The 26,811-nt window shown below is 29.1% G+C and overlaps 1 protein-coding gene across 1 annotated transcript in view; it reads right to left on the bottom strand.

Annotated features, from left to right (window-relative positions):
• LOC103570678 (protein Skeletor, isoforms B/C) overlaps positions 1-26,811 on the bottom strand; it is a 61,509-nt gene continuing 34,698 nt past the window's right edge. Inside the window, exons 2-8 of the mRNA XM_014439855.2 lie at positions 20,024-20,255; positions 19,514-19,625; positions 7,447-7,685; positions 7,157-7,337; positions 5,552-5,939; positions 2,339-3,087; positions 1-176 (exon numbers count right to left, since the gene is read on the bottom strand). Coding sequence (XP_014295341.1) covers positions 30-176; positions 2,339-3,087; positions 5,552-5,939; positions 7,157-7,337; positions 7,447-7,685; positions 19,514-19,625; positions 20,024-20,255 — 2,048 coding nt within the window. The 3' untranslated portion in view covers positions 1-29. The remainder of the gene's footprint in view (positions 177-2,338; positions 3,088-5,551; positions 5,940-7,156; positions 7,338-7,446; positions 7,686-19,513; positions 19,626-20,023; positions 20,256-26,811) is intronic.

Below are 26,811 nucleotides of genomic sequence, written 5' to 3'. Positions count from 1 at the left end.
AACGCGAGTGGATTTTAAATTGAGACGATTCATCTGAGAAGTGTATGAATGCCAGTGATTATTAAGAGTGTAATGAGTGAAGCTGGCATTAAACTGTCTGATGTGCCTTTCAATTGAGATTTATATCCTGGATCTTTAACGTGAATTTTCCAACCTAGATTTTTGTGAGTATAACACTAAAAAATAAATATTTTATAATTATAATTAAAATTTTTTTTTGTAAGTAAATTAATAGTTGCGATGCTCATAAAATTTTATGTGAAACGAGTACCAACGTGACATATTTCCAGCATGTATGTAATTTCATGATTAAAAAAATATAAAAATTATTGCAATCGAAAAATTTAGTTAAATTTTTTTATCTTCATTTCAACATGTTACTAGTAATTTAGAGATTTTTAAAAGCTAACCAGTAATTAGTTTTACAAAAAACATTTTTACCACATTTTTATTAACTCGCTTTTATGTATGTCTGTTCGGGTGGAATTTTGTAATTGATTTTAAAGTAACTTCTCGATGAGCTAGAGACTTTAAATTTGGAACAAAGCTCAAAATTAGATGACAATGCAAAAAAATGAAAAAGAATTTTTTTTAAATGAGAAGGAGAAGCACTAAAAGAGGAAAAAAAAATGGAAAAAAAAAAATCATATTCGTTTGTTTGTCTGTTCAGTACGAATTTTTTATAATTAATTTAAAACTAATTTCTGGATGAGTTATATTCTTGAATATAGCTCATAACTGGATGACAAATAAACAAACGCCGTATAATGAAAACACAATGAAGGAGATGGGAAGAATGTGACGACTAGGATCTCCAGCACCATGAATAGAGTCATATATTCAAAATTTTTAACTAAAAAGAATTTGGCTTTGATTTGTTTTAATATTTTGAAGTATAAATCTTACAAAAGATAAGTTTGATATATTGGTAGGTAGAAATAACGATTTTCTATTTCAGATCTGATTAAGTGAAAAGAAACTGAAATAAACCTGAAATTTGTCGCATGTCTCCGTCATTCTTATCCAGGCCTTTAAAATCGATTTCGAAATTTCACTCACAGGATACTAAAAAGCAGAAAATAATTATCGAAATAAAAAAAATTTTAAATATACCACGTTTTTAAAACGAACTAAAAAGTATAAAATAATATTTCTCAATCTCATGAAGATTTAAAACCACAGACAAATTCCGAACTTCTTACAGATAGTCCTGAAAATTTATAATTGTGAATTTTTAATAGTTATGAAAATACTTGTAAGATTTAAAACGAAAAACGTGGGGCGCATGCAACAGATGATTGATGCCTTAATCGTTCAACTAACAATTTTAATGCATTGTAAATAATATGGACTGATTTGTAAGTTTATTCATTGACAGCTCTTCTCTACACTTCTTATAGTTATATATTACATGCGTCCCACGTTTTTCGTTTTAAATCTTACAAGTATTTTCATAACTATTAAAAATTCACAATTATAAATTTTCAGGACTATCTGTAAGAAGTTCGGAATTTGTATGTGGTTTTAAATCTTCATGAGATTGAGAAATATTATTTTATACTTTTTAGTTCGTTTTAAAAACGTGGTATATTAAAATTTTTTTTTATTTCGATAATTATTTTTCTAATTAAACCATTAATTCAAATTTTTTTTTCGGATGAAAAATAAATTTATTGCAATTTTTATTTTTAACTGACACTCGCGGGAGATAGCTTGGAACATTTCCTTTCAAATGAGTACCAACATGATATAGTTTGATAAACATAACGTATATATCAATTTCTAATATATATAACAATTATAAAATTTAATTTTTTTGAATTTTAAAAGTATAGAGTGCGAGTATTCATTTCAAAAGAAAATTTCCAAGCTATTCATTGCAGTTATTTATTTCATAAAAAAAAAAAATAGTTTTGAATTTCAAATTTGAAAAAAAAATTTTTTTCATTAAAAATATGGCATAGTGGTACTTGTTTAAAAAGAAATTTTAAAAGATATTTAGTAATCATATCAATATGACTTAATGTTGAGAATATACTGCAAAAAATTAGCGGAGTGAACGCGGATTTAAACCCCTCGGAGTAAAATTCATTCCGAATTGGAGTTTATTTTAATATTAAAACTCTGAATCAGAGTGAATGCATATTTAAGTAAAATCCAGATCACTCCAAAATCACTCAGCTGAAAAAAACAAACTCCCTGTTTACTCCGGATGTAGATTGATTTTTTTTTAACTCCGAAACTCTGAGTGCCGAAGTGAATTCCGATTGATCTCAGATTCCGAGTTCAGTCACAATTTTTTACAGTGTAATAATAATAAATTACAAACAAATCATACCTGGTAATAAACAAGATCAGGTGTATCAGGTGCAACAGTCCAAACAAGTTTAGCAGGTTCTCCCTGATCACAATCAAGTCTCAGAGTGTCAAAGAAGCTGGCGAAGGTTAATGAATTATCACTCATATCAACAGTCTGATGTGCCCACTCACAATAGCGTCCCGCTGCCGTAGGATAAGGATAGCCCTCATCATTCCAGCCAACACCAGCAAAAACTTGTTCTTCCTTCTGTTGTTGCTCAGTCTTTTGTCCAAAGCCACCTTCAGGACTGGCAGTAATATATAACGGATGATAACGCGCAGGATTTGTCGAATCACTGCCACCCTCGACGATGAAAGTATATGTTTGTTCACGTTCCACTGTTATCTCAGGTATCAGCATGTCATTTATATACCAAGCGATTCCCCAAGAAGGTTGACCGGTTATTATCGAGTATCCTCTATTTCCGCCAGTGGGACCAATACGCGCAGTCAGATTGTTCTCATCAATTATCGTTTCAACCGGCCATGGATCCAACTCAGCTTTCGGTTCTTTAGGAATATCATACAGTGAATTTATACACTCTTGTACATTCTTTGATGAAAAGTCAATTCGAATGTCTTCGTCAGTTTTATCACCAGCCCAATGAGCATTTGCTTCCCCACGGTCATTCAGAGTTCCTATTGCTGCTAGTACACTCGTTTCACCGCTTTCTGGTATCATACGATCTTTTTCTGGCTCATTGGTTCTCAATGGTCTCATGTAGGTCACTGTAATTTTATTTATATCATTTATTTATTTTATTTTATTTAAGTTGGTAAAAAAATATTAATTTTAAATATAATTTTTTAAACTTATGCGGCATTTACGTATTTATTGTGAGTAAAGAAAACTAGAGTATTAATTAGTATTCAACAAAATTATGTTTTACAAAATTTTCAATTCATTAAAACAAAAGTTAAATTGACTTAAATTACTATTGGGCTTGCTTTTGTGCTTATTATTATATTACTCAAATGTATGAAATGAGATGTAGATACAATTTAATGTGAGCAAAACAGTTAAAAATCACTAATCGTTTTAAAGCTCCTTATCTTCTTACGCGTCGCACTTGAGGTGTACATCAGTATTTAGCGAAAATTTTAGACTGTAGTCAAGAGAATATTAATATGAGATAGAAGTAGCATTTATGGTCACTGTTCCATGTTTGGACATTTAATACTTTATTTTAATTGAAGGAAAAGTATGAAAAAAATCTATTGTAATAGCGTGATAAAAGTATCTTTGAAAACATTTAAAAAAGTAATTGTCATTGCGTATTTTACAAATTATTTTATTTAAATTTTCGAAGTGTCTAAATTTGGCCCTCAATTAACAATTTAAAAAAAAATATGTACATGCAAAAATTAAAAAAGCTGTAGGTGCAATTTGTGAAATATTTTTATTTTTTTTTATAACTTATCATTTAAAAGAAAATAAAAAAATTATTAGGCCTCGGTTAATTTCCGTATCATAAAAATGATACCTCTACCTTATATGTATACAGTCCAGTCTAAAATTATCGCTTATTTTTAAATCTACCTTGCAATTTATTTCAAACTAAAGAATTGCAAGTATTTTTTTTTACTTTATATTTAACCCAAAAAAAAAAAAAAAAAAAAAAATAATTAGAACTTATAAATTTTTTCAAAATTATGGAACAAAAATCTAAATGAAAAATAAAAAAAAAATATTAAATTTCTGCAAAAAAAAAAAAATAAATAAAAAAAAAATATGCATTGTCATTTTCGATTGATTGTAAAGTAAAAGCCCCTATACCCGCTCAGTACCATTAGTTGCTCACTTTGACTGTTTAAGGCTTTTTTTTATAATTTCTATAAAGAAAAATTACAACTAAAAATATTATTATTGATAAATAATTATTTGTAAATGTAAATATATTAAAATATCATGTATAAAATTATTTTATAATAAATTATAAATTTAAATTGAATGACTGTTTTCAAAATCGCGCTCAGTCGGGCATTTTTTATTTCAACGTTCATTCGTTAGATTAAATTGAGGTTACGTCAAATTCGTTAAGAATTGTTATAACTATATCTTATTAAATATATTTTTAAAATTCATGAAATTTTATATTATGAAAGAATAAAGTAGTATAATTTATAAATTATCTGTCCAAATCAATAAACTTATAGTTTAATTGATATTGTCTTTGAGCGACTATAGGGCCATGTGTTGATCGAGTAATGGTACATCGCAACTTTTAGTGAGCGACTATGGGTACACTCAAGGACCTTATTTAAAAAATTAATAATAATTATCAACATTATTCTTCAAACTTAAATTTTATTCTAATACTTAAAACTAAAAAAAAAAATATGGTTTTTTATTTTATTTATTAATTCATATTGAGTGATTCAATTTCACACCAATGAAAAGTGACCGGGTATAGGGACTTTTACCTTACATGAAATTTTTGAAACCTAAACATCAAATATTTAATGATTCTGAAGTTAGTAGATAACTAACAAATTGGGATTTTTTTTTTCAACAAATCATTTAAAAACAAAAAAACTGAGAATATGCACATACAGAAACTTAAAAAAACTATAAATGCATTTTTTTTAAATATAGTTTTTTTGTAGTTTATTATTTTTGAAAAAATCAAAAAATTATAAGACGTCTAAATTTAGTATCATATATTTGAATTCACAAAAATTTATACCAAGAAAATAAAATAATTTTATAAAATATAAATTTAAAAAGGACTATTGAAAAATTATTTTCTGTATCAAACGTTGCTTAATTACTTTGACAGGCCGAGCACAAAAAAGTCCTTTAAATCCCACGCACTTGTCCAGTTTTATGTTACTGAGATTTAAAATTTAAAATGTCAAAATTTTATATAGAGTAAAACTATATATGCATATGATATATTTTGTTTGATGTCACATATATGTTTACTTACAGTTCACCATCAAAGGACGAGCATTTTATTTGTAAAGTCTATTCATCGCGTCTCTATTACTCTAGATTTCTAGTGTAACCTTGGCTACATCAAAACAACTATTTATAACATGTTTGCACACTAGATCATTTTTATTATCAAAGGATCCTACATGCACATCAACCGGTTCAAAGTTAAATAATACCCAGAAAAAAATATTAAAATTTTTCTATCCTCAGTATTACACTAAAAATATATATATAAATAAATAAATAAAAACAAACCTGTAGTTACGTCATTTTTACGTTCGCCGTAAACGAGAACGGCGTCATTTTTACCACCGATACGTTCATCTGGACAAACGCCTCTTCTTCCATCGCATTGAGCAAGGTCCGACATGTAGTAATCCTCAGCAATAAACTTTTTTTTTCTTTTGTCGTAGCCAACGACCACGACATCGCCGCCGGTCATTTGTGCTTTGCCTTCACGTCCCGACAATCCAAACGCGACATACTGATTCTCATTTATACGTCCTGATACACGGATCTGAACATCCTCGCCCATTAGCTCCCACTGGACTTGAACTCTGCCGTCTAACATTTCTTTGCAATTGCTCAATTCACCTAAAGTTGTCGGTGGCATTGGTGCTGATATTGGTGGACTGCTGCTTGTCTAAATTATTTAACAGAAAAATTTTTTTTAAATTCTTTTATAATTTACGGCTGGTTCATACATCAGATTTTTTTTACTTACTGGATTATACCACCACGGCGGCTATTCCAGTTAAAATTAATTTTTTAATTATCAAAAATAATAATAATATTTCTAATAATTTTTGAATTTTTTTCAAAACGATAAATAATAAAAAAAAAGATTTTAAATAATTGCATTCATAGTTTTTTGAATTTTTTACATGTGCATATTTTTAGTTTTTTTTTTTTCTAATGGATTCGTTAACAAAAAAATTCAAAAATTGTTAATTGTCTACTAATTTCAGAATTATATATTAATTAAAAACAAAAAATTTCTTGGAATGAAAATGAATTTTCTTAGAGTGAACAAAAATTTTTTTTGACCAAGAAAATTTTTCTCGTCCTAAGAAAATTTTTGTTTTCAATTTATAGTAAAACAAATTTCTTGCGCCAAGAATTTTTTTTTTATGTAAGAATCTGCAACCTCTATATGAGTATCACTACTAAATTTATTAAAATTTTTTTTTTCAATTTATTTGCTTATCAAATTTTTACTGATGAAATAAATTGATTATGATATTTTTATAATTATGAAATACTCAAAAAAATTACAGACACGTTCAAATTTTTTTATTACTGTCGTCCGATTATCTCACGTATTTTTTTTTTTTCTTAAAATATCTCACCAACGATAAAAGTCCAAAAAATTTGAAAAAATTTATAAAGTTTTCTAAAAGATTGTTATATAAAATTTTTAAATATAAATTCAATATTTAATTTCAACATATGTAAAAATTTTGTTGTTAATAACTTTTGAATATGATTAAAAAAAATCAACACATTTATGGTATTAAATTAACTATCGCGTAAAGATCTCAGAAAATGCAGAAATTCAAATCCCGACCTTTTTAATGATACTAAATTTAATGAGTTTTATTGGTTTGAAAGTTTAATTTAATATTAAAACTCTGAACCGGAGTGAATGCGTATTTAAATAAAATCCAGATCACTCCGAAATCACTCGGAGTTATTTTTTTTTTTTAAACTCCGGAACTCTAAGTGACAGAGTAAATTCAAATTTAAATAAAATTCATAATAACTCCGAACTCTTTACAGTATAGAAATAAATGCTGTCACAAAAATTTCTTAATTTTTTAAATAACTAAACAATAAATAATATAATAAAATAACATTTACCGTAATCTTTGTTTGTCCAAGTGCAGGTGGTACATCAAGATCTTTTGGTATTAACACATGCCCGAAATTATGCTTGTACTGTACACACCAAACAGAGAGCCAATCGATATCAAAGACAGTTAAATTTCCCGGTAGAACAATTTCAATATCCTCTCCTTGATAGCCTCTCAGCTTTGTCACTCTGTTTGTAAAGACAAGTGAAATTAGTTCCTCGTTCTATAAACTACTATTGAGCTTGTTGACTTAATATCAATTATGCATTTATATATATATATCTACGCATATTTTACCCTCCAACTTCATTGGGAACTTTGAAGCCCATTGTGTTGGGCTCTGGCCCAGTTCCAACCCAGAAGTAGGCATCGGGTCCAGCTCCGTCGTAATGTAGGTTGGGTATATATATGGTTTTGCTATCTAGGATACTTATGTTGCCACTGCGGAGTCCGTGAGCCAAACGAGAAAACTCTGGCAGCACTCGAGGTCGCGGTATGTCAATATTTTGGGGAATTTGTATGTCTCCAAAGTCCACCTGTAATTAAATTATTTATTTTTTAAATTATTTTTATAGTAATACTTTAAATTAATCGATAATTTGGGTGTAAAAACTGTAAGTAGTTTAAATATAAGGTAAAAAAATAGGGGTAAGAGTGAATCGGCGATAGAGTAAAGGGAAAACTGAAGAAATTGAGTTGATTTTACGTTAGACTGAGATATAATGTCTGGGGTAACTCGGGACCCTGATAGTTAGATCGTTTATCTCGTAAGCTGGGATTTTGAGATCTCAGAATTACAGGGGCGGCCCATTACTGGAACTCATCACCCTCAGTGCTTTCTATCTTCATCTCACCCTCATGTCATGATCTATCTCCGCAGGCACTTTGCGTCACTCGTTGACGCCCCTGTGACTATTATCATTGAGGGGAGTCGACGCCACAGCTGAAGCAAGAGCACGAGCTAGAGTCTCTGAGTTTCGGAGTTGGGAAATCAGTATATTTATATATGTGTGGATACTGATGGGGATATAAGGACCTATATGGATCGTTTCGTTTGCGTTAAGAGCATTTATATAAAATTATTTTCTTCAATGTTGTTATATCACGACCAGCTAAAAGCTGTACCAGTTAAGATAAACCGCTTATGTTGGAAAAATAAAAGGCGATTATTTTAAATTTCTTCTTTCCATCTCGTCCTTTGTTATCGTATATTCATTTATTTATTGGCAATTTGAAATTTTTAATTCAAGTTAACTATTTTTTTTTTTACAACATGCGTCTGATAAAAAATAACTTCTTCTACTTCATTATTTTACGGAAAATTTTCTTTCAACAAACATAATTTGTGCGAGAAAATTGTATATTCTCTTAGATTATAATTAATTTCATTGAAATTGCAGCGTATGTAGCGCGTCAGACTATAATAACCATTACTACTTGATGTAATTGCAACGAGATAAAAATCAAGACAAGTAGAAAAAGACATTTTTGATCAGACATGAGTCGTTTTGAAGAAAGATCTGATTAAGTAGAAAATATCGGTTTTGATGAAACCAATTTTTTTTTTTTTTTGAATTTATGATATAATATTTAATTTACTACAGGGAAATCTGGGGTAAAATGAGACACTAGGGCAAAATAAGAACATTTTTGAGAAATAATTTTATTATTTTTTTTTTTATTATTAGTAGAAACAATGGGGTAAGTTGATCAGCCCGGTTCATAATTTTCTGAAAAATTTTTTAGTTTTTTTTTCTTGAATTTATGAAATAATATTTAATTTTACTACAGGGAAATTTGGGGTAAGATGAGACAACATTTTTGAAAAAAAAAAAATTGTTTTTTTTTTAATTATTAGTAGAAACAATGGAGTAAGTTGATCAGCCCGGTTCATAATTTTCAAAAAAATTGTTTTTTTTTTTCTAAGTGTTTGTTATTTGAATTATTTTATGCCGAACTGTAAAAAGTTGACTGAGGTAAAATGGGTCATTATTGTTAAAAAATTTTTCTGTTTCAAATTGTTGACAAAAAAAAATTTATGGTCGCATTTTATCTCGGGTTTCCCTACAATAATATTTCTAAAATAAAAATAAATTTTTATGGATTATAAAATAATAAGGAAAAATAGTAATCCCAGATAATATCCTCGTGTTTTGTGAATCCTGCATCATGCATGAAGACAAATAGAAGCATTTGCAATAAATTATGCTGGACATATGATCGAGGGTAAGCTTTTTCGTGTCGCTTAACGAGGCGCCAAGTAGTCTCAATTTCCGAAGCTACGGGCGGTCTCGAGGGGGCCATAATCGTACATAAAAAAATCTGACCACCGAATGTGTCCACTGAAAATAAATTCGTGACAATAAAATCAGCTTAGCCAACATCTTGCTCAAAAACTCAAATATCTTTCAAGTTATAACATTTAAGATTTATCAGATTCTTGAATCCTTGATATATATCTACATAAAAGTAAAAGAGTATAATAGTATAAAAAGTATTATAAGATGTACATTGGAAGCCAGAGCTTTGTATATCAAACACACAAGTGTCAGAACACACTGACAAAATTTATTCCGTGCAATGGTTATCTTATCGGCATAGAGTGGGCGTCACCAAAGCACACGCTACCTGGGAGAACTTTCGCAAGCTCTCGACCAATGGAACCAGCTCCCGGGTCCAATACGACGATAGATTCGCAAGCTCTCTCTGCGCGCGCAGTTTTCCAAGCAACTCCTTTTCACGAGGGCACAAAAATTATAACTTTTGCTGGTTTGGCTACTAAAGGATAACATTATATCTATATATATTCAGATACATATACATAGGTATACATCTATATATTTTAAAAGCTAGTAGGGGTAGCAAAGAAGAAACGATGGCAGCTGAGGTTCGTGGTCAGACTAGCGCAACGTTAACTTTGCTCTACTTTAGCTCTTTTTTTTATTTTATTTTTCTTATGCCCTTGCAAGCTCTACTAACTCTTGTTTGCCGCCATCTTTTTTCTCTTTTTCATTTACTATATACTATAATACATTATTCGAGATACAGCGAACATCAATGTGCACATGCACATGCACATTCATATTTCCATCTCCATCCACATTTCCATCTATATTCACATCAGTGTTTTTTCGCTATTGTGAATTTATGAAAATAACCATAAACATCTCGAGTTAAATTTTTTTTACACTCAACTCATTTTATAAAATTGCATTTTCATATCAATCATATTTTTACTATTTCAATTCAAATAAAGTTGAATCCATTATTTTTTTTTTTTCAAAGCAATTCGAGGTCGGACAATTTTTTATTTTTCACGAGGACGATTATTATCATTATTGTTAAGCTTTTATCGATAACACCTACAAATACTCGGCGCTTTGTCTAATTATCTTTGCTTTTATCTGAACTGACCTTATGTATACCAATATATATATATAGCAATGTATATAGGCGTAGGAATTCAAGTCAATTCTCTAAAAGCTCGAGTTCGAGTTACAGTTTGAATTTCAAGAGCCAAGTGGGCGATGATCGTTATGATGCAAATGCTCTAATGGTCAAAGGTCACTCGTAGGCGACTGTCTAGAGAATTCTTTCCTCAAATGCCATTACAATTATTAGGATATTTTTCTCAGCAGCAGCTATATTTATATTTATTTTTTAATATTTTTTTGCATTTAGTTCAGCGTTTTTGAAAGCATCATATGTGAATACCGCACAGTCAGTCGAGTGTTTTATTGAATCGCGTTATAAATGCCGTGGGTGTTAGCGTTAAAAGTGCAATATTATATAAAGGTTGTAGGTCATTCGTCTTTGTGATATTTGTTTTAGAATTTATAAACGTATAGAGGATTTAAATTAAAAATATGAAAAGCTTCAAATCAAATAGGATTTTTATGTTTTTGTTTAACTTTTAAATATTTTTATTTTTTTCTGTCATGTTATTCTATTGCTGCGCAATATTTTTTTTTTGTGAATTATATCTTTCTAACTCTTAATTAATAGAAAACATAATTTATTAAAGACAATTTAATAAATTTAATTTAAAAATAAAAATTTTAACTAAAATTTTGTTATTTTTATATGGACGTAATGTTTTGTTTGGCTACTCCAGAAATATGAGAAAAAAATGACTAAAGTATATATATTGAAAAATTTTTTTTTCTTAAAACTTTACAAGTGTACAATAGTTTCTTTTTTTTTCAATCTACAGATATACTGTAAAAAATTAGTGGAGTAAATTCGGAGTGAATGTGAAGCGGATGATTGTTTATTTATTTAATCCCCTCTGAGTGAAATTTACTCCGAATTAGGAGTTAACTTTAATATTAAAAATTTGAATCAGAGTGAATGCGAATTTAAATAAAATTCAGATTACTCCAAAATTATTCCAATAAAAAGACAAACTCCTTGTTTACTCTGTATGCGGAGTGATTTTTTTTAAACTCCGGAACTCTGACGGAGTGGATTTATAAAAAATGTAAAAAAATATTTTTCACGATCAAAAATACATCTAGTCCAGAAGTGATAACGTAAAAAAAAAATAATTTAAGATAATCTTTTACAAAAAATAAGAATATCAATATTTTCATACACTAACGCAAAAAAATGAAGGAATAGAAAAATTTTAGTGATTTTTGCAAGGCTGTAACTTTGTAAAAAATAATCGTATCGAAATTTAAAAAAAAGCATTTTATACTTTAAATCTCTTATTTCGGCGCATTTTCAAACATTTCTTTAGAGCTACGGCTATTGCGCAAACATGAGAAACACCGCGAGACAAAAAATTTCTAATTTTTTTTCTTTACTTTGAAGTTTTGATATTTAAAATTTTTTTCAAAATTCGTATTAATGGATCGTAAATATATTCTGACATAAAAAATATGTATCTATATTTTACCACAAAATTGCAGTTTATAAGTATGCAATACTTTTTTTATTTATTTACAAATAAGTAAGCAAAAAAAAAATTTCAAAAATCTTTCAAAAATCTTTTTTATGACCAAAAGTATATCCAGCCCGGAAGTATTAACTTCAATAAATAAAATTTTAAATATTTTTCTAGAAAAGAAGTAAATTATTAAAAATCTCATACTTTAACTAAGTGATGCTCAAAGTTTTTTTCAAGTTTTGCATTTATTGTCCGTAAAAATATTTATACAAACCATTAAAAAAAAAAAAAAAAAAAAAAAAACAGCCATTAAATTACGAATCTGACATTAAATCAAAACATTTAGAGTAAAATATCCATTAATATGAATGTTATAAGAACATGCACGATAGTAAAATCGGCCGGACAGATTGATCCCTTTCTGGTTGCTGCGCGCCCGGCCAGCATCGACCGGTTTTCGCTCCATGTCTACGTGAATACGCGGATGAGCGCTTGCGCATTTAACCATTTACTACTACAACTTATCGTGAACAGTATAATGTTTTATAAAATGCAGAGACATAATAGAAAGGGATAGCAACTACATATATATTCATTCCTCTTCACCTTTTTTCACTCCATGATCCGACATTATTCGCCGATCGTTGCAAAATCTACAGTTGGATTCATCTGACATAGGAAAAAGGCTACTTGAGTCCACTACTTAGAGAATTTTCCAGAACATATGCTCTCGAACTAAAATACTATATTCGTAAAAGAAAAAAAAAATCCTTGGCATCCTTGTCATTGGTCTTAGTTTAAAAATATAAAGCTAACTTATTCAATCAATAAATATATATGTATCTGGGTAAACGTTTAATGTGTAAATAAATGGCTGGAGGCATTTGCTCTCATTTCCGTGGTATCTCGTTCATTGGTAACACAGTGGAACCTTGGAGACATGCCTCCAGCTATTAATATCTATAAATGGATGTTACTTGGATCCTTAAGTGAGACGGAGACGATGTTTCAACGACATAAGACTATATATATAATATTATTACATACACATTGTATGCTGTATACCATACAAAGGAAGAAGAGTAGATGGGGCGTTGCTTCCTGGTCCACTCGGTGCCACCAACAGTCTCCGGGGCGTTCTCGACTCAGACGTTGCTTAATTAACGCGTCATCATTGATCAAGGGGAAACTTTAAGGGTTGTTCCGCCACCGAGTTTATAAAGACACCAGCTTTATACTATTGTACATCGTAATTATTTACATATAATTTGAATTTATAAATTTATCCACCGGATTTATTTTACATTTTTCTTACAGCTATACATTTATTTAATTGCGACTTCTTTACACACAATTACTATTGATCAGCTAAATTTAATCACTTATTTTTTTTGTTAAATCACATTCTTTAAATACAATGTAGATTTTAGATCATTACTTTAATTGCGAGATTACTCATATGCGGAGAAAAATGCAGGTCAAAATTAAATAATAATCACAATCACAATAAAAAATTTTCTATCTCGAATAAAAAATTACAATCTATAAAAAAAATTGCGATGATTTGTTGAAAATTAATATTTTATTTACATTATTACTTTCTAGATTGTAATTTTCACTTATCATAGTAATTACAATAAAGCGTCGTTGAATTTTCGCTTGGAAAAAATCAATATTTACTTATTTATATAAAAATAGTTAAATTTTACAAAAAGTATACATGGTTATTAGAATTATTAAAAGTTAGTACACAGTTAGAAATTTTGTGTTAAATTTAACACAAATCGTGTGTTGCAAACGGTCTACATAAATTTTTGTGTTAATTCAACACATTGCATTTATGTTGATCTTTAACACAAATTTTATGTTAAATAAAATTAAACACAAAATCTGTTCTTTTGACATAAAATTTGTGTACATTTAACAGAACATTTGTGTAAATTTAACACATTTTTCGTGTTAAAATCAACTAATAAACATAAGCACATAACCTAACCAACTCAGGTATACTGATCTACCCTTAATAGATTTAATGTCAATTTAGCGAACAATTGAACCGGTTCAAAAAGATATCAAAGTTATATAAATTTAATTGTAAAATGTATATATTAAATTGTGAATAAATTATAATCTAAATTTCTCTGCAGACAATGCTGCTACAATGCTTTGCTTGGTTATAGTAACAAATAATTGCGCGGGAACGTTTAATCAAACAACACAAATTTCGTGTCAATTTTCGAATAACACAAGAAATGTCTTACATTACAGATTTTCTAATCATTTAACATAAAAAATGTGTTAAAGTTAAATAACGCAAACGGTTTGTGTTAAATTAACAGATTTCTGTGTTAAAGTAGTTGATAAAAATTACATCTCGAATGTAATTCTAAGTATGTACTGTACACTTCAGAATGTCGGTAAGACAAATTGCTACTTCGGGAGATAAAATTACTATTTGAGATTGTAAAAATTACTATCTGGATTGTAAAAATTACTCGCCAGAATACATCTTTCACAAAGCACGTTAACCAATACACTGGACACAAAAATTAAGGGATAGAAAAAAAATTATAAATTTTTGAGTGATTTTCAACATGCTGTAACTCGGTGAAAAATGGTCGTAGAAGATAAACAAAAAAAGCAAATTGTAGCCTTAAGTTTCTTATTTTCAGACCTAGACTTAAAATTTTGTTATCATACATGGTTCCGGAGTAATCCTAAAAAAACCAATGAAAAAAAAATTTACCAAATTTTTGGTCGTCTTCCAACAAGTCCATGGGCTTCAATAAATTTTTTTTGATAATCTGACCTTATGACTCTTTTAGGAAATTTTATGCCCTTTAATTTGCCGGAGAAAAAGATTTTTTTTTTATATCCCTTAATTTTTGTGACCAGTGTATTTACTAAGTACAATAGTAAAAATTATTGGTACATTACAATTTTTATTTGTCGCTAGTAAATTTTGTTTTGAATGCAGTAAGTTTTATAATCAACAAAAAAAATTATTCTAAATATGTTGTAATTTTTACTTTGAGTTTTGTACAAGTTTTGATTTTTTTTAACATTTCGAGATTACTTTTCAGATTGTAATTTTTTGTTTCAAATTTAGTAAAAATTACTTAATTTTTTTCTCCGTGTAATTTTTTCATGTTTACATAAATTTTTTATCAATCAATTTTTTTATTTTTATTTATTTATAAACCTTCGGTTTCTCGGGTTCACAAGGTACTTATTTTAAATCAGCGTATAATTAATTTCAACATTCTGATTGCGGCAAAATTTAATTCAAATTATTAAGGAAAATGTAATTAACTCAGTTCCCTGATTTCGTTAATTAACATTCAAGCCACCATAAAAATTAAATACATTAAAGGAAAGGAAAGTAAATGGTCACGGCTTAGAGAATTTCTTTGGGAGTTTCAAGGTTTCGTGCAATTTCTATTGAATCGTATGCCCGAGTCCGATTAATCTATTGATATAAAAATATCACGATAAAGATTTTTTATTTCGACATTTCACTCAATATGAAACTGCTACCGGTGATTTCATACTGCCTACAAGATATCTGGCTTATACAACAATACACTCAACCATCTACCCCATCATCGAGGGATACCGATTGACAGACAGCTCTTGTCTACTCGATATCTAAGCAAAGCTACCCCATAGCCTACAGCCAGAGTCTATATAGCTCACAGCTCTTGATCCACCCTCGGTGAAATTTTTTACCTTCCATTCTATCCTCATCTATCATATATCGTATATCTATATTTCATTCTTTTATCTTTTCTTTTATTTTTTTTTCTTTTCTAATATATATATATATATATATATATATATATATTTGATAGAGCTTCTCTATTATTTAAGCAATAGCCCAGTTCTAAGGCGATAGAGCGTGTCCGATTGAGAGAAGCCTCAGTCACGGAAAGAAGGACATCACCAAGTCCTTGGAGACTAGCACATTATACTACTTGTTCGATTTTTCTTAAAAAAAAAAAAAAAAATAAATAAAATAAAAAGTCAGCTTCTTCATCTTTTATTGGTTAAATTCATAGCTTTTGCTTGGTAGTATTAAATTTATGTGTGAATGTGAGTATAGTAGTAAGTATAAATGTGAGTCCCCGGCTTTTGGTCGTCTGCCTTCACGGCTTCCGTATCCATCTGACACGCACCATTGACCATGAATGCTGTCCAACCTTCCCTACCTCACGCTGAGACTCCCTTTGGCTTCTTCAAAAATCTAGTTATCTCGATCGCGTGTCGTCAGAAGGGTGAATTAGTGAGTTTTAATCCGGATAAAACGCCCATAACTTCATAGATACTGCATTTAATATGTCTTTATTTTTAAAATAATCACCAGTATATTTATTTATTTTTTTGGGGATAATTTGTAGGTAAAAATGTTTTTCTGCCATATTATATCAGATTATATTGTTTACGGCCACAAATAAATTTTTCTAAAATATAATTTTTTTGATGAAATGTATCATATCTTATCTGGTTACATAAGACAATATATAATATATACATTTGAACATATGACCAAAAATATAATTAGTAATTATATCTGAACATATATAATCAATGTTTATATCTGACAATTTAACAGTATTTGAAAGAGTATTTTTCGTCACGTAGCTTTATTGGAAAATGTTTATTTATCTGATAATGTCAAGGTATCAATAATTCTTATTCGCACAAAAAAATATATAAATAATATATATGTCCCATATAGCCAATGCATTGACGCATATATGTCACATACATATTTTTTCGTTTAGGAATATCTGACCATGTATGATCAATATTTTATATCACTATTGAGAAGTACTTTTTCGAAGTCATTTTTTTTATATGAATTTATCTGGATTTTTCATGTGAACGCATATGATTCATATTTTTGTATGGTCATATATATGATTTTTTATAAGGTAATTTTTTATACTTTACTACATGTGAGGAATTTCTATGTTGATATATTGAAAATTTTAGCAGACTAAAATTCAATCAATTTTTGTATGTGACTTTGTATTAAAGATCCTATATAATCATATATGACTATTATTTGTATATGGTTTTATAAAAAGATTTTTTATTTGAAAATATCCAACGAAATCCGATAATTCGGTTACGCGACTAAATATCTACGGCAAAAATATGACGAGTAATTAGTTGTATTAATATTCACCGTCAACACTTTAAAACCAAGTATGTCATAAGTGTATTATTTTAACACACATTAAGTGTGTTTCATGTTTAAGGTCATAAGTAGAACTATTGTTTTTTGTAGTCACTTAAAACAATTGTCACGGTGTGTTACATACACAGAAAAAAGAATTCCTTGATGCACGAAAAATTTTGCATTATTAATTGAATTTTTTTAGGACTGGAAAATAATTTCTCGATACAAGAAAATTGTTTTTCAGTCTAAAAAATTTTTCTTGTTCCAAAAAATGTTTTTTTCGCTTCAAGAAAATTTTTGTTTTCAATTTATAATGCAAGGAATTTCTTGGGGTTGCACTTCATAATCTGCTCTCTTTTCAAATATATTATGTATATATGTAATAGAAACATATCTTCAATTTTAATATTTTTTTCATGGATAGCCATATATTTAGTCCTGTCACCGATATTTCATCATTTATTAGGCATTTTTGTGTAAAATTAAACAATTAATTTTTTTATGTGTCTCTGTATAAAAGCTTCTATATGATTATATACGACTATAATTTGTATATAGTTTCATGAAAGGTTTTATAAATGAAAATGTACAAAGAAATTTTACATTCTGCCATATATGAAACATTTTCACGTCAAATTAGGTAATTAATTTTTATATGAGATTCTGATCAAAGCTTCTATATGATCGTATATGACTATCGTTTGTATATGGTTTCATAAAAAAGATTTTTATATAAAAATATATGAAGAAATTTGATACTTCGCCATTTGTAAAGCATTTTTATGTAAAGTTGAATCATTAATTTTCGTATATGGTCATATATGATAGCTTTTATGGTTCACCATATATCGTTGCATAATTTTTTTTTGCGATCAACAAATGGTAATAAATTAAATCTATAAAAATTGAAATACTTTGCCCAAGTAAAAAAATTTAGATCTATTCAGGTCAAATCACATCTGATGTTTTAGATCTGAACAGACCTGCATTTTGGCCAGATTTGTTTAGATCAAAATAGATCTACTCTGATCAGAATAGATCTTCTTGGATCTGAACAGATCGAGGTAAATAAAAAACACTCTTAGATCAGCTCAGATCAAATTTGATTTAATTCGCTAGATCTAAATAGATCTGTTTTTTTTATCTCTATCATAATAAAAATTGATATGTCTGATTAAAAATATATTAAATATATCACAATAATATAAAATATACAGGATTGAAGTCATTAAAATTAAAAGCAAACGTTTCATATTCCATATGAGATCAGCTTTATCTTTTCCTTTGAATGATACAATTGAAATTTAACTTAATAAAGATTCATAATGAAGATCACTCTTCTCCAAAAAATACAAATTAACATATAATTAAGAAGATACTAATTTAAATAAAACAAAATATCCAATAGTTATTGATCTCGACGGTAATATAAAATGAGTATAAGTAATGAAATATTGTCATAAATTAGATTGATTTTTTGTTTAATAAAAATGATTATAATTAATATGAAACATTTTGCATAAATATAAAGGATCACTTTTTTATAAACAATAATGAAAGTAATCTCATTTCAAGATACATAAAGAATTTTTCCTTAAAGTATTTTATACTTATTTACCCAAGAAAGTCATGTAACGATGTATATGAAGTTCCTATATGAATATCAGATAATATCGATAGTAGATTATTATCATGTTTATATTTTCTATAATAAAAGAATCATTAGCTGAATAAACAAGAAAATGTATTTATTTTAATTACGATAGGCTTTTTATAATTATCAACATTAGGTAAATGTGTCAAAATTCAGCTAGTTAATCTTATAATTATAATATAATGTGAAGAAATGTTTCTTTATAATCTGTAAGGATCTAATCTGATCAGAGCAGATCTGAACTTTTTTTCCCGAGAAAAAGTTATATCAGCTCAGATCTGGTTTGATTCGTACAGGTCCAATTTGATCTATTTAGATTTACTTCATAAATTGATCGTTTAATCACTGTTGATCTATTTTGATCTGACTAGATCTAGGTTGATCTGAGTTGATTAGATTTGATCAGGGTAGATCTGGACTATTTTTCCCCAAAGAAAAATGTCATATCTGATCAGATCTAGTTCGATCTGAACAGATCAAATCAGACCTACTCTGATCTGGGTTCAGTATAAATTATGATCAAATTTGATCTGAGCTGATCTAATTTGATGAGAACAGATCTAAATTTTTTTTCCCGGGTGTACCGTAAAAAATAATTTTCAGGAGAAAACATAATTTTAAAAATGCAACTTACGGTAAATCTTCGACACCAAACACTGAGCCACTTGATATCGCGTATTTTCTTTCCTTGCGGCAGCCTCAGAATGACATTTGCGTTGTGATAGGCCTTTAGTACCTGTGGTTCCCTGCAACCGTGAGCCAACAGAATTAAATTGAATAGTTTTTATCTTTCTTTGTTCAGTATTTTCTCCCTCGTTTATTTTATTCCTTCTCTCGCTACTACTAATACTAATAATACTTTCACTTTATTTTTATTTATTTCTACAAAAGATTAAGATGAAAAAGAATAGTCGGCTCGAGAAAAGCAAACGGTTATTTTCCACAAAATGAAAATTGTCGAGTACCTCAAAGGTCTCGAGAATGTTTACTAAAGGAACGGGAAATAGAGATGAGTTTAGTAGCTAGAGATGGAAATCGATTTCCTTTATAAATATCAACGTAATAATTTTTTCAATTATTTAAATTAATATTTGTTCAAATTTTCATAATAATAATAAATAATAATTTAGAAGTATTTACATACCTGCCAGTGTAATCTTCTGGATAAGGGACAATTTCACCCATCGGACTGGGTGCTGTCGTATTTCCGACCCAGAAAAATACATCAGGTGCCGTTCCATCATACGAAAACCCTTTTATGAATATCGTTGACTCATCAATTACATATACCATCCCCTTTATACTGTGCGCATATGATTTTAATTTTCCTATCTCTACTCCATAATAATTGTGTCCTTTCTTTCTCGCACAGGAACCTGAAACATCATTTATTTTTGGTAATATTAATACCCAAATTTATTTATTTGTTTTTCTTTTTTTTTGTAATTATTTCCGAGAATGAAAATTAATTAACAGTACTTGGAAAAAAAAAAAAAAAAAAAAAAAAAGAATATTAGCATATTTAGTGATGTTTTTACGAACAATAAACCAGAATATTCATCTTGAGACTAGACTGACATGAATGCAAATCCTAGCATGTCATAACCATTACAACCCTCATCCATCCATTATGTTTTATAGTCGATGCATCGCTACCTTTAGACAAAACATTCAGATGCAATGTAATACCACTAAGAGGGTAACATGTGTGTACAAGACATTTCATTTTTCTCTCTTTCACTTTTTGCTTTTTGTACGTTTTCCTTTTTGAAAAGCGTGTAATTTAATAATTAGGGGAAAATTATGTTTTAAAAATAAACGGTAAAAATTTGGGAGTGAATATGGATTTCATTAAAATCTGAATTCCCTCCGTCACTCGGAGTTACGGGGTTTGGGAAACAATCACTCCATATACAGAATAAATAAGGAGTTTGTTTTTCCAGCGGAGTGATTTTGGAGTGAACTGAATTTTATTTGAATCTGCATTCACTCTGATTCAGAGTTTAAATATTAAAATAAACTCCCTTTTGGAGTGAATTTCATTCTGAGGGGATTAAATAAATACACAATCTACTCCGGATTTAATCCGCGTACACTCCGCAAATTTTTTACTGTGTATTCAATAGAAATTAGGAGGTTTCATTTAAAATTTATAATCTGACAGTCAGCAGTCACTTTTATTATTTTTGTTTTTTTTAGGAAATTTTTTTAAAAATGTTATGCTTAAGATAATGACAAAAATATAAAGAAAGGCGGGAAAAACAGGAATCCCAAATATTTTTTACTTTGTCATTACAATATAAAAAATTTGCAAAGTGAACGCGGTTTAAATTCGGAGTAAATGCGGAGTGGATGATTGTATTTATTTAATTCTCTTGGAGTAAAACTCACTCCGAATCGGAGTGAATGTGGATTTAAATAAAATCCAGATCACTCTGAAATTACTCATTTAAAAAAAAACAAACTTCCTATTTACTCTGTATGCGATTTTTTCTCAAACTCCCTAACTCCGAGTGGCGGAGTGAATTCGGATTCAAATAAAATCCGTGATCACTCCGAATTCACTCCAGATTTTTTACAGTGTATTTTATGAAATCAACATTCTGAAAAACTATTCAAAATAGCTGGGATAATTTCTGTAAACATTTTTTTTTTGAATAATTTTTTTTCGACGCTCTTACTTCTAAAAATTTCTATAATAATTCTATGACACAATGTGAGAAACTAAAAACTGTTACATGCGTCATAAAATAACTCAATTGTCATAAAATTTTCATACGTCAATGTAACCGATAAATTTAAAATTTCGACAATTTCATTAAAAATTAATAATAGAATATATTAATTGAAGCTTACAGTCGTGTATCATTGTAAGCTCATCAACTGTCATATTGATTGGATAGAGTAGGGTATAAAAAAATCAAATTCGATCCTGACGAGGTGAAATTACGTCAGAATTTAATGCAACGAGCAGAAATAAGACATCTTTTCATCCCTAAAGATGAAAAAGTATTTGTCCAACTTTCTCTACATAATTCAAAAAAAAATTATGGATAAAATTATTTGAATATTTCAAATAAAGAATTTCATGTGTGAAAAAAATTGATTAACTTTCTCATAAATTATTTATTATTAAAATTAAAAATAAAAAATTTGTCTAATAATAAATATTTGGAATGATCAGTAGAAAAAATTCGGTGACTTCCCCCGTTGAAAAAAATTTTATATAAGTTTCCGTGATGTTTATGTATAGATATATGTAGATAAAGAGCGTAAAATGAAAATGTAAAAGGGATGATGATAATAAAAATGGACACGCGCCACATACAATCCCCGAGGGCTGTATTATATTCACGTAGCAGTTTGTAATAGGGGAGAAATTTGAGAGGCGAAACCTACTATACTCTTTTGTCCCGTCCATTTTATAATTTAAATTGACTAATGACATTTTTAGGTGCTAATGGATCGTTAATAACCCCACACAAATGCCTCAATATTTTTAGCGTTTAATCAAAGCTCAAAGACTCCATGAAATAGTGATTAAACCAAGTAAAGACTTTTTTTTTTTTTTTTTTTTTATTTCTATTCTATACGACTAGAGGGTGGGAAAATTTTCGAGTCAAGAGTTTTGGACATTAACGAGACTAACCGAATTCATTTGTGAAGGTCTCCTTGGTATCTCTTTTATTTTATGTACAGTAAAAAGACTCGGATGAGTAAGATAAAAAGAAAGCTGAAGGAAAAATAAGAGTAAGGGTGGTACGTTGATTTTAATCAAGATATGGCCAGCGACGACTAGAGACCAGATCGAGCTTATCGATTTTCTCAAAGTGCCCATGACAAACTTTTAAGCAGCTTTTATTTTTTCCACTAACATTTAAATCTTTAGCATTTCGCTTAAATAATTTAATTTTTTTAAAATAAAATTTTAATTATTTAACTGGCGTTTATTTTCGGACAAAATATAAAAGAACATATAGAAAATAAAAGGTTGGATTTAAGACTTGTGTTTCTTAAGAACAACTTCCGAGTCGTTGGACATCATATCCGGTTATACACTCATAGTACTTGTTATATATATGTATATAAATATATATACCTTATGCCTTGGAATTCTATCCTCGAGTATATAATACAAAGCAAAACTCTTATAGATCGGATTACAAGATTTGAGAGACTTGTAATCCGTAGAAAAAGCTTCTAACATCCCTCTCAACTTGATATTTTTATTTTGCTTTAAAAAATACTCGTTTAACAATACGTAATCTTATTAGCGTTCTTCGTTTCATAAATTTTTATTTAACTTTTTTTTCTTTTTGCCTGATTCTGCATTCACCCCTGGACTTAGTTTCAACTTATTCAGGAGTCGTGCGCTGCGTAATTAAACAATTTATTTCATTGTCGGTTTTGAATTGATGTAATAAAATGAAACTATTTAGCTGGATGCTGAGTAAACAAAATTCGTTTAGGGAAAAAAAGGTAGTGAACAAAGGCGGGGTTTTAGTTCCTAGAAGGCGGTAAAGTGTTTTTATTTTATGGCTTAAAGTTCTCTAGTGAAAGTATAAACATATAAAACAGTCCTGGAGAATACTTTTTTTATTCCAGTTTGAGTCGAATATTTTTAAAAAACTTTATTTTTACATATTTGTTATTATGTTTAAAATACGGCGTATAGAACTTAAAAAGAATATCAAGTTTGTTTATTAGAGTGTCCTATCGTAGTGCACTTTTCATAGCATACAGGTGAGATATAAACCTGGTGAAAGTTATTTAAGATGAGTACATCGCATATCCTTGAGAGAGGAAAAATACAGTAGAAGCTCCATAATGTGACTCTACGTAGTGTTACACTCTCTGTAAATGTAACAAGATTCTCTCCCTAATGTTAACAATCCTGTCTCCAACTACACGGAGAAAAAATTATAGTAACTGTTCCTAGTACGTTTATGAAATATTATCCCATACCGTTATGGTAATGATTACTTGGGATTATGGGATATAGACCCATACTTTCTGGGAAGGTTTCCATAAATATGGTAACAATTCCTATCATTATGGTAACAGTTCCCATATCGCATGTGAAAGAATCATGGTAATGATTACCATACTCATAGGAATAGTTCCCATAAGCAAATAGGAACCAATCCTATAACCACATTGTAACGGTTCCTAAGCGTATATGGTAATGGTTACCATAATATTATGGGAATAGTTACCATAATATTATGGGAATGGTTACCATAATATTATGGGAATGGTTACCACAATATTATGGTAATGGTTACCACAATATTATGGTAATGGTTACCATAATATTTAAAAATTATAATAATTTTTTTTTTGTAATAAGCGTTTTTTTTGTATACTTAATCTTTTTGTGAAACTATATTACAATAAAATATTATTTTTGGTCAGATAAAAATTAATTTGTAGATAATAATAATAATAAATAACTTCATAATAATTTACATTGCAAAATTCTATAGAAAAAAAAAATTATTATAATTTCTAAATATTATGGTAACCATTACCATAATATTATGGTAACTATTCCCATAATATTATGGTAACTATTCCCATAATATTATAGTAATCATTACCATAATATTATGGTAACCATTCCCATAATATTATGGTAACTATTCCCATAATATTATAGTAATCATTACCATAATATTATGGTAACCATTCCCATAATATTATGGTAACTATTTCCATCATATTATAGTAACTATTCCCATAATATATGGTAACCATTCCCATAATATTATGGTAACGATTACCATAATATTATAGTAACCATTACCATAGGTACATAGTAACGATTACCATAATTTCATAGGAACTATTCCGATACCATATGGGAATTATACCCATAATTATAGGAATGATTACCATAATATATATGGGTGCCGTTCCTATAATCAACATTTCAAAAAAACCGGTTACCATGCAGTATGGTAACCATTCCCATAATATATTGTAACTGTTACTATAGTTTTCTCTCCGTGTATGTTTTTTTCGTTCGACCAATCAAAAAAAAGCTTAGTGGCGGGAAATTTAAATCTCCCCACCTATACGATGAAATCTTAACCTAAAAATGTATTTTTTTTCGTACATTATGCATTTTTACCGCGCAGATCTGCGCACATAAGACACGAGTATTGGTATAGTGGGGACGATAGGATTTGTTAATATTACGGAATGGTCCTGGACAGGAGCGTTAACATTACGGAGATTTTACTGTAGAGCACACCCGATCGCTTAGCGTTTGAGGTGTGCAATACAGTCAAACTCCATCAACTCGGACAGCTAGTCTACGGAGGAACGGAAATTTCTTGAAATTTTTGAGTTAACGGATACCCTTTCTCCCTTAAAAAGTAGAATTTGACGCATGCGCTCTTACATCTACACTAATGATAACATGTGAATAGACAGAGACACATACAAATGTATAGTATTGGGTGGAAGAGCGTAGCTCGTAGTAGGGGTTAAGATTGAGGGGAAGTTCCGAGATAATGGAATCCGAGTTAATGGAATTCGACGGTATACAAAAATCGGCAAATATTTATGTAAATAAAGGTATTACGAAAGAGACTAGAGTAGTTTTTAAATCTTCAAAATACATTTTTATTATTTCGACTTAAAAATTGCTTAGGAAGTATAGTATGAAAAAATTAAGCGACTGGTGATGCGATAGTCAATTTTTCGGCATAATTTTCACTGATGAAATGCATATATTTTGAAGAAATCAGTTTAAATGCCAAAAACCCGCCATAGCCAGGCTGACTCTTAAAGAATATTCCAAGTCCACCAAGAGGTACTGGCGGCGATGTAATAAGCGGTTGTGAATCCAAAAACGGCATAATTACATTGTTGCCATACGTCTGTGATCTTAATGCCGCTGTGAGTTTTACATAATGACGTCCTGACTCACTCATTTCGTAGGTCGGAGTCTTTGATTCCAAAGGTGAATTATGATCATGTAAATTTATAAGTTCCCTAAAGTAAATAAATCATTTGAAAATATCGTTAACAATTAAAAGAAGAGATTTTAGTATTTGTCATCACACAAATTAGTTATCCCTCACCTCGGCTGGGTATTTTCAGGAAAAATTAATCGAGCTCGAGATCGGATTGATATTTTGTTATTACTGTCGTACATGTCTGACTCATATACTGCTAACGTTATATGATTATCGCCAAGTCTATCAAATTTAACTCCTGTAACGAAACTTCCGTCTTTTCCTACAATGTCATCGATATTGAATTCTCTCAATTCTGAGTTGAGTATAATATAGTTTGGATGATTTTTTCTGGTATATTGTCTGTCATACATGTTCCATCTTACGGTATTAGGGTCAACTTGACCGTTGACCAAAGTACCGCATTGAATTTCAATATGGATAATACCATCTTGTACATGGAATCGCACACCCATCACAACTCTTATAATGAACGAAATAAAAAAAGTATAATTACTGTACTGACAAAAAATAATAGTCAAAATGATAATGATGATATAGCTTTATATTACTCGGGTTTTCTGCCGTCACACATTTGAGCTAATAAACTCAATTTACGAACACTCAAAAGAGGATCAGAATTATAATCGCAGTCACAATAAGTGTCCAAAGTTGGAGCGTAACCTTGTCTACAGACTCTACTCAAATTTCTATTACCATTTTCAGTAAACTCTGAATAATTTCTATTTTTACATACACTATAACGAGAAGGGTCAATAACCTGAAATTAAATTCTTATATTATATAAAGTAGATACAATGTATAATTATGCATAACTGAGACTTTACTGGTGATTCTAAAATTGAACATTTTACAGTCAAATAATTATCGGAATCTCAAAATTTACAATTTTATGTTTCCTGATTAAACAAAACGATTTGCTCAATGATAACTGTATATTTATATA

Source organism: Microplitis demolitor, chromosome 10 (genome assembly GCF_026212275.2).
Source record: "Microplitis demolitor isolate Queensland-Clemson2020A chromosome 10, iyMicDemo2.1a, whole genome shotgun sequence".
NCBI lineage: Eukaryota > Metazoa > Arthropoda > Insecta > Hymenoptera > Braconidae > Microplitis > Microplitis demolitor.
This window is presented reverse-complemented; position numbering and strand designations above follow the sequence as displayed.